This window comes from Tupaia chinensis, unplaced genomic scaffold (assembly GCF_000334495.1).
Source record: "Tupaia chinensis unplaced genomic scaffold, TupChi_1.0 Scaffold000063_1, whole genome shotgun sequence".
In the NCBI taxonomy this organism is placed as follows: Eukaryota; Metazoa; Chordata; class Mammalia; order Scandentia; family Tupaiidae; genus Tupaia; species Tupaia belangeri.
The window spans coordinates 7,322,880-7,337,439 of NW_006159521.1; the positions used below are offsets into that span (position 1 = coordinate 7,322,880).

Sequence of the window (14,560 nt, forward strand, 5' to 3'; positions counted from 1 at the left end):
CAGACATACTCACTTTCTTCCTCATTCTCGCCTCACCTGCTACAACTGTAGCTTAATCAGCAAGTAGTTTTTAAAAGTATTTTAGAATTTTATTATATCCAAATTTCTTAACCATAATTCATCCTCCAAATGTTGAAGCATATTGATACCGACAATGACTACAGTCTAACATTTACCAATCCTGAAAAAGAGGGGCAAGTAACCATAATCAAATAAATACAAACATGAACTTATGCAAAGGTCAATTTGAGTGAAATTACTATTTTTAATTTCATGGTGTTTAAAGTAAGTTGCTTTATAAAAACTAATTATGAAACACAAAGACAATAGAAATATAAGTTATTTATTTATCAATCCACTTACAAAGCAGGTGGCTTAATGCAAGCTTATTGACATCTTCACATATGATCCATGGGAACATGTCTTCCACATACAGACAGTGATATTACTGACTGGATGCATTTGCAATCTGGGGCATATTAAGCATATTTAAACAAATAAAATTAGGCTATCCTGTATATGAAAGTATCTTGGTAATATGCATCCTGAAGTGGATTAAAACTTCCTCCAAAGGAGAAATGTTAGTATGTTAACTTAACTTTATATTCTATATTATGCAGTAAATCTTAACTATAGAAATTAAAAATTTAAATCAGTGATCGACTCTTGGTAATGTATGAAGTGGGAGTCTATAACCATAGCAACAGTAGGTTGACAGTATAATTTGTGCCTCACAGTATCTGCAGATTTACTGTTTTCAAGTTTAGAGAGAAACAAAACAAGAGACATGTAGATTCAGCTGACTTTATTTATCTTTAAACTAGTAAAACTCCCCTAAAAGTGATCCTGTGACCTTTAGCGGATTTATGAATGCACAGATACCTGCCAAAGTCTGAAATTCTAAATCTTGACTGGATGTGTTTACAAAATCAATGTAAGCAGATATTTTAACTATTCGTGCTTAGCAGAAAACTGAACAAAATTCTACATGTCTTTTTTCAATTTCCCTAAAATTTTGTTAAATCTGCAAGTATATACAATCCAGCTAATTGAAATTAATATTTAGTGTTCATCAGAGCTGTTTCACAGCAGCAAAAACTGAATGAGGGAAATAAACTTCTAAATTATGTAGGAAAAAGATAAATACAATCAGAACAGCAGTCTAAATGTATACCATATTTAACCCTATCTGCAACTGTGCTGAAAAGGATACACCAAGAAAATTTATATTGATTACTCTGGTGATGTGAATACCACCTGCATCTAATTGAGTATGGGTTGTATTCTGTTCCCAGTATTAAGAATGGTACTTAACTCAGAACTCCGTATTGTAAATATACAGCAGCCATTTTGTCCTAATTAAGGAATGTCTTAATACACAATATTATCATTTTTCTAGAAGATCTTTATACATTAAACTAAATCACATGATTGATTAAATTAGAAGTTAGTAATGGATAAAAAAAAATTCATAATTCTCAAGGCTTGGTAACTATGTAAAAAACGAAAAGACCACAAATTTCTACTTACTAAAGCAGCTAATCTTGCCTGCAAGTTTAGGGTCATAAGCCCATAATATGTGCAAAGAAATGCAATACAAGGAACCATGCAAAAATACAGTAAAATGATACAGAAAAAATGTCAAATCTAGAAAAAAAAGCTTTTATAAATACATCAAAATCAACTGTATACATAAACTGTAGGTCTAGCATTAGTTGTACCATATAGCAGAGCCAGCACTCTAAGTTCAATGCTTCCAAATCTGCGCAGGTAAGTCATGCCATCTTTGGTTGACTGCAGTACCAGAAAGAATGGGAATGAGAGGGAGGGCAAGAGTCCTGAAACACGATGTCAACTTTCACTCGGCAGCTGGGCCTCAATGTCCACTCTGCATATGGGGCACTTCTTATTGGTAATCAACCACTGGTCAACACACACTTGGTGGAAAAGGTGCATACATGGAAGGCGTCTATTATTGACAAAGAAAAAACAGTCAAAATTAATTTTAAGACAAGTGCATGTGGCATTTTAAAAATACATTATAAACCTAGTAATTCAGTAGCATTCTGAAGTTACTGTACATTTTTCTCTTTTGTAAAAAAAAAAAGAAACCTCTCTAAAGAGAGTTGCACATGTATTAATATTAAATTAGCATTCCAAAAATATAATGTACAAACCAAGATGATTATCTATCACAGCTACAGAATCAAATTACATAAAATCTTTTGAATTGTAAGGAATAAGAATTTCACTGACCATCTAGTTAGTTTTATTTTTTTACATGAGCTACCACTATAATGGCAGTATGTTCCCTGTCACATAAAATTGAAAAAACATTCTATTAATTAAAAGATCAATACTGCATTCGTGAAGCCTTTTAAAAACTGTTATTTAATTCTCTCTCAAAAAATACAAACACATGTAAACACAGAGTAGTCATATTGTCTAAACTAGGAAATGTGTTAACATGAAATGTTATCATTTTCTATCCAGAGGAACTTTATACATTAATCCTAAGTATATGACTGATAAAAGTCAATAATATGTATTATTTTCATGGGATAATTGTTATGGCCAGATAAAATATTCTGTTATTGTTTTATAAATAGGTTAAGAGGAATGTTTAATTCAGGACATAATACCAAGTTACCAAGTAGAAATTGAGACATAAAGCTATCCCTAAAGACTGGGTAACATTAAATCTAACAGTGAGGTAAAAGTTCCTGACAAGGGTCCATTTTTTCTTCTATCTACTACTAAAAGAGTTGTTACATATTTTCAGACTTCCTAATATTTGGTAAAAACAGAAAGTAAAAAGGGGTGCTCTGGTTACTCCCTGCACAATATTAATTACTGTAAAAGTGATTAACCTCCATCTTTATAAACCTTCATTGAAAATAATGTGTTTGGGACCAGCAAATGGCATACCAGTCATATTGCTGGACTCCCAAGTAGTCAGCCATGGTCTGAGTCCCAGACCAAGCAGCTTGAAACTTATACCTGGCATGTGCGCCCAAAAATCCTGAGAGGAGAATGGAGGAGAACCGATTACAACATGGCCAGCCCCCCGAGGGATGATTTCTTACTTTCTATCCCTCTGGCGAGCAAAGGTGCCCTACAACAAAAATCTCTCTCTCTTAAAAAAAGAAAGTGTTCAAATGACCTATATGTTGTATGGTAGACAGTAGTTTATCTTTTTGTTCCCCTCTTAGCCAACTGAATAGTTTTCCTTATAAATTAGGGCAACAATATTACCACATGGTATTTTGTGCATGTTCTAGGGCCTGTTCAATATGGCAAGTTAGGTTAAAAACAGAAGAGCAGAAACCATTTCTTAAACAATTATACAAAAAAAATTAAAAAGCTTAAAATTGAGTTAGCATAAAAATTTAACATTTTAAATGTCAAAGGTGCTAGAAGAGAATAATCCTATGAGTTAGAAAAATTTAGCTTACAGAATACATTACTGTAACTGCTTAGGTCCCCAAGGCCTATCAAATTCTCATTTCAATAAATTTTACTGAAGACTATTTTGACCATAAAATTTCCCTGGCCAAGTCTTGGTATGGCCCTAAAATAGGGAGTATATTTCCTATCCCCACCTCTTTGTTAGTCCTACAGAGACTTAATCTTTTTATTCTTTCACTCATTTTAAGAAGCCAGCTCAACATGTCAGAGATTGGTAATAGGGTATGTAAGGAGTCACATTTGTATCGTTTCTTGTTTACTCTCAAATAAAATCACTTGTATAGTTTTCTTGATTTTTTTTTTTTTAAGAGAGATCTTTGCTATAAGGTATATGTGCTCTCTGGGGAGACAGAGACAAAGAGACAGAAAGCGAGAAATCATCCCTTCTCCATTCCTTCTCTCAGGATTTTGGGCACACATGCACATGTGGCATGAGTTTTTAGCCACCAGGTCTTGGACTCAAACCATGATCGACTACGTGGGAGTCCACAACGTAACCATTATACCATCCACTGGTCCCACGCCTGTCCAGTTTTAACAATGGATTTTAGATAATGGATAGTTACCTCACATCTTCACCTTCTTCTAAAATAGACAAACAGATAGTACACTTTTCCTCTGTGTCTTCCTCAGTCCCTTCTTCCCCATCTTGTTTGCAGTGCAGTTTCCTCTGTGAGAACCAATCAGTTGTTACCTTATTAGTAGAGATGACATTATTGAACAACTGAGTAAAATCTGTGTTTATTTGAAAAACAAAACAAAACAAAACCACATATTCACCCACTACTTATTTCCCAGGTAAGATTATCATGAATTAATTGATTAATTAAGTGAGTATCATCAAATAAGCATTCTTTTAAGTCTCTCTAATAATCAGTGAATAGAGCAAAAATCAAATGTAACAAAAGTTCATTAGTTTAAAATCTGTTACTTTTAATCCACAATGAGTATGATATAGAAATGATACATAACTTAAACTGTACTTCTGCCTTATTTATGAACATAGTTAAATTTATTTTACTAATACATGTTCCAAACAATATCTGTAGATATATTAATGTAAATTAAAATGACTTAAATTAAATGGTAATACTTCACTAATAGCCCTGAAAATAAAAAAAAAAAAGAACAGTAATTTTCACATTTTAATAGAATTCTCTAGAGCACCATTTTTTTTTTTTTAAAAGCTTATTTTTAACATGGTCTACTCAAATAGCATCCAGATATATAGCCCAGCTAAATGTCTATTAAAATAAGTGGCTAATGGGACCAGCAGATGGTGGAGTAGTTACGTCACTGGACTCCCACATGGCTGATGATGGTTGAAATCCTAGGCCCAGTGGCTTGAAAACCATACTGGGTATGTGTGCATACATGCCCAAGATCCCAGGAAAAGAACAGAGAAGAGATTGTGGCATGGCTATCCCTTTTATGGGGTGATTTCTCACTTTTCTTCTCACTAGGTCTGTCTTTCTCTCTATCCCTAGCCAGTACATGCACCCTAAGGCAAAAATCTCTTTAAAAAAAAAATTGGCTAACTAAATTAAGGTATTAAAATGGTATCATTATGTCTGAGCTATTAAAAAGAATATGGGGGAGGCATCAGATGGTATAGTGGTTACGTCACTGGACTCCCACATGACCAACCACAGTTCGAGTTCCGGACCTGGTGGCATCAAAATCATGTAAGATGCCTGTGCATCAGTGCCCAAGATCCCAGGAGGAGAACAGAGAAAGGATTGTGGTGTGACTATCCCCCTTGAAGGGTGATTTCTCACATTCCCTCTCACTGTCTCTCAATCTCTCCAGCAAGTGCACGCGCCCTAAGGCAAAAACCTTTTTTTTTTTTTTTGAGAGGTTTTCTACTATAGGGCGCGTGCGCTCGCTAGACAGACAAAGAGAGACAGAGAGACAGAAAGCGAGAAATCACCCCCCAGAGGGGATGGCCACGCCGCAATCCCTTCTCCTCCATTCTCCTCTCGGGATCCTGGGCATGCACGCACACACGCCCAGCATGGGTTTTAAGCCACCGAGTCTGGGATGCAAACCACGGTTGACTATGTGGGAGTCCAGCAACATAGCCATTACTCCAACTCTTGGTCCCCGGCAAAAACCTTTTTAACAAAATAAAACAAAGAAAGAGTATGGGTAATCTGTGGACACAGATACAGAATGAAAATATGATATGCAAACTTGTACATAGCATCTCCCTGTGTTACTTTTAAAGTGGGATAATATTATAAATGCACAAAAATATTTGGAAAAAAATACCTAAGAAATCTTTATCTATGCTTTCACTTCTTGAAAGAAAGACTAAGATCCATAGGATAAGAAACTTTGGAGTACTTTTTTTTGAGAGAGAGATTTTTGCTATATGGCATGTGCGCTCATTGTCGAGACAAAGATAGAAAATGAGAAATCATCCCCTGTGGGGATAGCCACGCTGCAATCCCTTCTTCTCCATTTTCCTATCAGGCGTACATGTGCCCGGCATGAGCTTTATAGTCACTGGCTCTGGGACTCAGAGCCACGGTCAACTACATGGGAGTCCAGCAACGTAACCATTATGCCATCTGCTCATCCCTGGAGTACATATTTTTACACTTTGTTTTTTAAAAATTATTATTAATTATCATTATTATTATTAAGTTGACCAGAGAGAGACAGAGAGAGGGAGGGAAAGTGAGAAAGCAAGCTGCCAGGTCTGGAAATCAAACTCCAGTCAGCCATGTGGGAGTCCAGCTGCCCTAACCACCACACCCACCTGCCAGCCCTATACTTACAAGTTTATAAAAAAAGTCTTCAAAATTTGTTTTAATAATAATGCAATAATTACAGTAGACTACAAGTTCAACATTAAACTATATGCATTTCAATAACATACTAGAAGTTTCAAAAGATAAATCCTTACCTTTTTGTATTTATGTGGGTATGTACATCTTTCAATTGTCCCCTGGGATGCTCCACGATTGACATTTCCTAATCTTTCTTCCAAATGAATCAGTTCCTAAAAGTGAACAATTAGTATTAAAGCCAGGATTACACCTTTAACAGTACTGTCAATACTGTAAATACAGTAAATATATCAACCTGTAACATAAAATGTATATACAATAAGATAAATGGTTGGTCATGAGATTTTTCTTATACGTGAGGTCTTCAAAAAGTTCATGGAAAAGATGTATTATGGAGCCACCTGCTTGGCACGGTGGTAAAGAAAACTGGATCCCACAGAGCCAATTATGTGGTTCAAGTACCAGACCTAAGTGCTTCAAAAACACACTGGGCACATGTGCATGCATGACCAAAAATCCTGAGAGGTAAATCAAAGAAAAGGGATTGGGGCACAGCCATCACCCCCAAGGGGTGATTTCTCACTTCCCCTCTCTGTCTCTCTGTCTCCAGAGAGCACATGCACCCAATATCAAATTAAAAAAAAAACAAAAAACTATGCATGGATTTTAAAAAAACTTGCGCCAAAATAAACTTGTACTTTGATCACATTGTTCTGTGAACTTTCTGAAATCCCCTCATATGGCAAGGCAAATGGTTGTTTTACCATTTTTTTTTTCTCAGCCAAATGAACAAATTACTCTCATAAGCTAGAGCTACAATAGTACATGTTACCACCTCAGTCAGTATGTATGCATATAGAGGATGAAATTATTCTAGTAAATCAAGGAAACAAATTGAACAATAGCTCTAATAAGTTATTCTGACTCCAAATTCCAAATTGATAAAGAAATAACAAAACCAAAACTTTTAAATTACAGTCAATCAATCTGTTCTTCCAGAAAATTCAAGTGAGAAAAGACTTAACTACAAAGTAAATTACTTGGGTTTCTTTTCTCAGCAGTATTTCTCTAAAAATTAAACTTAAGAAAAAGCATTTAATGATAATAGTTTTTTCTTATCTGATATTATATTGATTTAATAAATGCTTGCACTCTTTTATATTAGATATTTTCATTCTTCATTCTTTAAGTATTTGGCAACAGTTTTTCACATTCAGGTTTTTGTTTAACCCCTCCTGAGAGAAAGGCAGACAGACAGACAGGAAGACAGGCCCCTAGCAGCTGGGTCATCATGCCACGATGCATCCCCAGTCTCAGTCAGCTGGATCATGGACACAAGCCTGTGCCCGGCATACACAAGGTTGTTTAAGGACGTAAACCTAAGATCACTGCACGTGGGCCCAGTTACAGTACTGCTGTACCACAGCCACCTAGCCTCCTGGGACAGCTTTTAACCTTAAAACTAATAATGTTTATATTTTTTTCTGTAACCCCCCCAAAGCAGTATCAGAAAAGCAGATTTTTACTGCCTTCTGATTACCACTCACTAAAGCAATTCCATGCCATTTTTAACACGAACAGTGTATATATTAAGATGATGAGAAAGTCATGATGTATTTTTCTGTTTTTCTAAGCAAAAATGTATCATGACTTTCCTGACAATCCGATATATACTTGCTCTGTGCTCTAGATACTATGGTAAATAATATTCATTTTATTTTATTACATACCTCAAAATTGCCCCTGAAAGGACCTCTGAATGATGTTCCATCCAATCCTGATGAAATGTAACGAATGTGAGGATAGCCTGCCATGTCAGGAACCTATTTTAATAAAAGAGATACGCTAAATCACTTAAAAAGACATTCATGGTTTATTGTGAACATTGAATAATTCAAGATACTCAATGCTCTCCATTCAATTACTCATAAAATTCAACTTGAATAATCATACATAACTCCAACCAAGCATTCTGTAACAGTGCTAGGTTACTCTTAAAAAATCATCTTTTGGGGACAGCAGGTGACATAGTGGTTAAGCGGCTAGACTCTCACATGGCCGACCATGATTTGAGTCCTGAACATGGCAGCTTCCTTTCTCACTTTCTTTTTTTTTTCTCTCTCTCTCTCTCTCTGATGAATACACATGTCCTATAGCAAATTAAAAATGATAATAAAAAATAAAATTAAATAATTCTTTTAAAAATGTAATCTCTTATAAAATAAATCTTTAAAATATAATCTGGGGACCAGCAGTGGCATAATGGTTACATCGCTGGATTCCCATGTAGTCGACAGCGGTATGAGTCCCAGATCCGGCGACTTAAAACATATACTGGGTGTGTGCATATGCATGCCCAAAATTCCAAGAGAAGAATGGAGAAGGGATTCTTGCGTGGCCATCGCCCAGGGGGTGATATCTCGCTTTCTGTCATTCTTTCTCTGTCTCTCCAGCAGGAGCATGCGTCCTATAGAAAAATTGTCTCTAAAAAAATAAAAAATAAAAATAAAATAAGCTGGATCCTACATGGCTGACCATGGTTCAAATTCTGGCTTGAGAAACACATCAGGTGCATGAGTACCCCAAATCCCAACAGGATGGGAAAATGGAGGAGAAGGGACTGATCACATTCCACTGGGGGGTGCTTTCTGACCCCTTTCATCTCTACCAAGTGCATGTGTCCTATGGCAATTTAAAAAATGTCTTAAAATTCAAATTTAAGCCTTTTGTTCTTAGTAGCACAAACTTGAAAAGAGTAGGATTTTCATAAAGAAGAAGTCAGTTTTCACAGCTCTTTAATTTATAAATTGTATCAACAACAACAACAACAAACTTTCAGATAAGTTTTATGTCCCCTCCTCTGCTTTCAAACAACTAAATGTACCCTCTACTCCTGGGATGCTTGGTTTTTCTGGTGGAAGTTTTGATGGCGTTTTTCTAGCATTTTGTTCGGCATAGACAATCCTCTCTTTGGGGGAATTCCTTTTTTTTTTTTTTTTTTGTGCTATAGGGCGCGTGCACTCACCAGAAAGACAAAGACAGAAAGTGAGAAATCACCCCCCGGGGGGATGGCCACGCTGCAATCTCTTCTCCTCCACTCTCCTCTCAGGGTCTTGGGCACGCACGCACCACAGTCAACTCATGGGAGTCCAGCGACAAAGTCATTCCGCCAACTGCTGGTCCCAGGGATTCCATTTCTGTGAACGGCCTATAGGCTTAAAGCTTATCTGTGACCCTAATACCTGCATTTGTCCTTTCACAGCCATTCAGAGATGTACAGAGTAGCCAAAATCTGAGTTGCCCAATAAGCATCTTCTCAACTGTGGTAGAACAAGGCTCTGCCTTCTTGTTTCAGCTCACGCTGTAAGCAAGTTACTTTTGCAGTCTATTTGGTGCCATGTGCCTTTTTTATAGTAAAATTTCCAACTAACAAAAACAATTATTCTCAAATTCTAATAAAACACCTATGACAATCAATGTATCGAAAGAAAATATTTATAATACTTAATTTAGAAAAAACTGTTTTCAGAAAAAGAACATGCCAGAATTTTGAAAAATGTCCATTTTACCATTAGAGGAAGAGCTCCCAGTTGTAAATGATGAAGTCGAGGAGGTGCATGGTAATGGGCCAAGTGAGGATGTAATGCACCAGGAGTATAAGTAGCTGCAGTCACTCCAGCTTCAATTCCGAGTTCCCTGAGAAAGAATGAGAAAAAGAGTTTAACTTTACAGAAATGGGGGAGTATGTTTGTTTTAAAAAGTAACCTAGGGCTACTATTGCAGTGCAGTGGTAATAACTGTTGAAGAGAAATCAGATACCACATGGTGACTGCTGTTCGAGGATCTGGCCTGGTCAGGCTGGAACATGGTGGGAATGTGCATGAGTACCCAAGATGAGACAGGTTGTAGGACTGGAAGAAGGAGATTGCAGCATGACCAAAACCTGTGGATGGGATCCTTGCTTGCTCTCACTCTCAAGTTGTGTGTGGATGCTTTCTACCATGAATAAAGAAAATAACACTAATCTAAAGACTACCTACAGTGGCATAATGAAGCATTCCACAATGCTGGGGATACATGGGAAGGACCTGGTTTCAGATCCCAAGGTCTCCTGCGCATATCAGATGAATGTGCATGCTCCTAATACTAGGAGGCTGAGGATTGGAGTGGACTATAGTATGAAGACACTGTTGGGAGTTCTTCCCTCCTCCCCTCCCTTCTCTACCCCAACTTAAAGAGGAAATAAACTTTAGAAAAAAGTAATCTATGGAAACCAGTAGATGGTGTAAGGTTACATAGCTGGACTCCCACATAGTCAACCATGGTTAGACCTCATGGCTTGAAACTCACATTGTATATATACGTGTGTGTGCCTAAAATCCCAAGAGGAGAATGAAGGAGAAGGGACTGTGGCATGGCCATCCCCCCTAGGGGGTGATTTCTCACTTTTTTTTGTCTCTTTATCTCTCTATCTCTCCAACAAGTGCACATGCCCTATAGCAAAAATATCTCTTGAAAGGAAGGAAGGAGGAAGGGAGGGAAGAAGGAAGGAAGGAAGGAAGGAAGGAAGGAAGGAAGGAAGGAAGAAAAAGAGAAGAGAAAAGAAAAGAAGAAAGAAACCATTCAACCTATGGTTTTTCTTTGTTATGTCAATGATAGAGCACACATATGTGCACAATAAAGAGAGAGAGAAAGGCATCTTCGACAAAGTCTCACCACTCCATGATCCCTTTACTTGCCCTGTAGCTCAGAGGATCTTGAGTTCCCACACAATCAGTGAGTTCTCAGGCCAACCTAGAGGCCAGAACTAGCAGTGGGCCACATGGTTTCCAGCCCTACAGGGCACATCTAGTACCTGTGCCATAGTGACTAGGCCTCTATGATTTCTTAACTTATAGAATTGAGAAAAAGGCAATTTAGTCCAAAATTTCTATAATTTCAAATTCATTTCAGAAATGAAACTTCAAAAAATTCAATTTTGTGGCAAGGAACAAAACATTTGTATTTTGTTTTACATCTTACAAAGGAGGGAAATACAACAAATCCCTCCAAAGGTCCCTTCCAATTTAAAGCATCATTTAATTTCAGAAGCAGACAATATAGAATTTACTCTTTGGTTTATCTATATTTTACATATTCTTGGGTCTTTTGTCCATTATATATCATAGCTAGGCTGTTGTATCAAGGATAATTAGAATAGCAAACTTGGACCAGCAGTTGGCGTAATGGCTACATCACTGAACTCCCACGTAGTCGACCATGGTTCGAGTCCCGGACCCACTGGCTTAAACTCACACCGGGCGCCTGTGTGTGTGTGCCCAAGATCCCGAGAGGAGAATGGAGGAGAAGGGACTGCAGCATGGCCATCCTCCTTGGCGGGTGATTTCTCACTTTCTGGCTCTCTGGTGAGCACATGCACCCTATAGCAAAAACCTCTCCAAAAAAAAAAAAGAAAAAAGAATAGCAAACTCTTTTGTACATTATAACATAACATACCCTTCCTAAGCAAAATTTTAGGAAGGGTAAAATTCGAATATGTTATTATTTTCATTTTATGTTTTCCCTCAAAAGTCACAGTGGCTAAAGATGTAAATTACTGCCTACGCATAATGAATTCAAAAAGAAATTTTAATGAAAAGGTATTTCCACTTCTCTAGGCATGACCACAAGCCTAAGAGAAGGCAAGATAGGTTGCCCTGGTTAGTGGCAGCGGATGGGGAAGTGGCACAAACTCGAGTACAAAGGTAGGAGGAGGAAAGCTGTGAAAAATAGGATCTGTTTAGGGAGTTAACTTCAGTGGCAGACACCAATGAAAAAAGTAAAGGGAGATAAAAAGGGTCTACTTCTCTCACTTATTTATGGGACCTAAAAAAGTCAAACTCACAGAAGTAAAGGGTAAAATAGTAGTTACCAGAGGCTGGAGGTAAATGGGTGGGTGGTTAAGGAGAGGGGGGATGCTAGTCAATGGATAAGGTTTGAGTTAGAAGGAGTAAGTTTTGGCATTCCATTGCACAGCATAATGACTAAAGTTAGTAATAATGTACATTCTAAGATTTTAAAAAGAATCAATTTTAGAGGATCAGCCAGAGAGCAATGGTGGCTGGGGTGACTAGATCCCACACACCGAGTGTGCAGTTTGAGTCCTGGACTCAGCAGCCTGAAAAATACACCGGGCTCATGTATATGCATGCTTAGAAATCCTGAGACAGGATGGAAGAAAAGGGACTGCAGCATGGCCATTCTCACCAGGGGAAATAATAAATATTTTAAAAGAGAGATATATGTATATTGAAAAATCGCATTGTACCCCATAAATATATATAGTTATCTGTCAATTAAAAATGAAATAAGGTGGGACCAGTAGATGACATAATGGTTACATTGCTGGACCCCATGTAATCAACAGCTGTTCAAGTCCCAGACCTGGCAGCTTAAAACTCATGCTGCATCTGTGTGCATGCATACCCCAAATCCTGAGAGAATGGAGGAGAAAAGATTGCGGCATGGCAATCCCCCTGGGAGGTGATTTCTCATTTTATGTCCCTCTGGTGAGCCCACACGCCCTATAGCAAATATCTTCCTAAAAAATCAAAATAAAAGAAGGGGCTGGCTCTCTGACCTGGGAGTTAAGAAAACCAGATCCTACATGGTCAACCACAATTCAAATCCTGGCCCCAGCTGCTTGAAAAACACACTGGGATGTGTGCATGCAAGCCCCAAGTCTAGACAGGGTAGAGAAATGAAGAAGGGATTATAACATGACCGTGTCTCATCAGGGAGTACCTTCTCGTTCTTTCTCTCTACAGAGCTTGCTCACCATTTAGCAAAACAGTAAAAATCAATAAATCAAACTCCTAAAAAAAAAAAAAAGTTCTACTCTTTTGATATCACTGTCCCAGAACTCAAACTCAGGTTTCTACTCTTCCTTCTCCAGGTCTCTACTTGCCCAAGAGGCAAGGCCTCCCAACTGAATGGGGATTCAGTTTCTCTACACCACCCTTCTGTACGGTATTCCACTATAAAATATCTCTTATTGTAGTTCTAGCACAAGCTGCTAAGCACAGCTTTAAAATGAACAAGATACTGACCAGGCAGATCTCTCAGGAGCCTGTCGAGGATGTGAGGACATAGTCTGAGGCACATGAATATGATGCCCATGTCCATAGTTTGGGTGCATCCTATGTGGATGGGGTGGGGGGCGTTCATGTGCCCGCCTGGAAACACAGAACACAAAAAGACCACTGGAAATAATTGAATAATTGGTTATTTCTTAATGTGTAAAAAAAATTCTAATATTCATATTATAAACATCTATAGACTAGTCATGAAATTAATTTGATAATTATTAAAATATAATTAATTAGTAATTACTAATAAAGCAAGAAGCCACAATCTTCTTCACAAATTCTAATTGCTCATTTATTCTATGCCGCGACAGAAAGATGAAAAAATGAATTTTTATCATTATGTTATATATAGACATTCTAAGTAAAAAACAGACATTGAATAGAAATATAATTTTTTTAAAAAATTAAAGCATTCTAGCAAATGTTGCAGGCACCAAAAGTTGTTTTATATAAACACACAAAGTGGAATAAAAATTTTTAACTTCTTTCATTTATTTTAATGGATAAAAATGTAAGAGAAAAATATTTTAATCTTGTGCATTTTTTTCCAGAACCCATGTAATACCTGTTAACACATCTAGGAAACTGGTATTTTGTTCCATTCAATTTTTACTCTACAGTCTAACTTATTGCATTTTCTATTCCTAGACTAAACTCAAATTTACAGATGCAGGGAACCAGCAGTTATAGCATAATGGCTATCTCGCTGGACTCCCACGTAGTCGACCGTGGTTCGCGTTCTGGACCCGGTGACTTAAAACTCACGCCGGGTGCGTGTGCGTGCGTGCCCAAGATCCCGAGAGGAGAATGGAGAAGGGATTGTGGCATGACCATCCCCCCTGGGGGGTGATTTCTCGCTTTCTGTCTCTATGTCTCTCTCTGTCTGTCTGGCGGGTGCACGCACCCTATAGCGAAAACCTCTCCAAAATAAATAAATAAATGAATAAATAATTTACAGATGCAAATAGTCATAAAATTCTAAACAAAGGGGACTTTTTTTAAAAGTTTATTTTCAGAATTCACTTTTATAGTCCAATTCTTTCCAATTAGTTTCTAACATATTTGCAGATTTTACATCTTTTTTTTTTAAGAGGTTTTCGCTATAGGGCGCGTGCACCCGCCAGACAGACAGAGACATAGAGACAGAAAGCGAGAAATCACCCCCCAGGG

General features: G+C 37.4%; 1 protein-coding gene across 1 annotated transcript in view; it reads right to left on the minus strand.

Annotated features, from left to right (window-relative positions):
* Positions 1–322: 322 nt before the first annotated feature.
* RNF111 (ring finger protein 111) overlaps positions 323–14,560 on the minus strand; it is a 108,410-nt gene continuing 94,172 nt past the window's right edge. The window contains exons 9-14 of the mRNA XM_014593416.2: positions 13,352–13,477; positions 9,833–9,959; positions 7,994–8,086; positions 6,380–6,475; positions 4,035–4,162; positions 323–1,969 (exon numbers count right to left, since the gene is read on the minus strand). Of these exons, the coding sequence (XP_014448902.1) occupies positions 1,852–1,969; positions 4,035–4,162; positions 6,380–6,475; positions 7,994–8,086; positions 9,833–9,959; positions 13,352–13,477 (688 nt within the window). The 3' untranslated portion in view covers positions 323–1,851. The remainder of the gene's footprint in view (positions 1,970–4,034; positions 4,163–6,379; positions 6,476–7,993; positions 8,087–9,832; positions 9,960–13,351; positions 13,478–14,560) is intronic.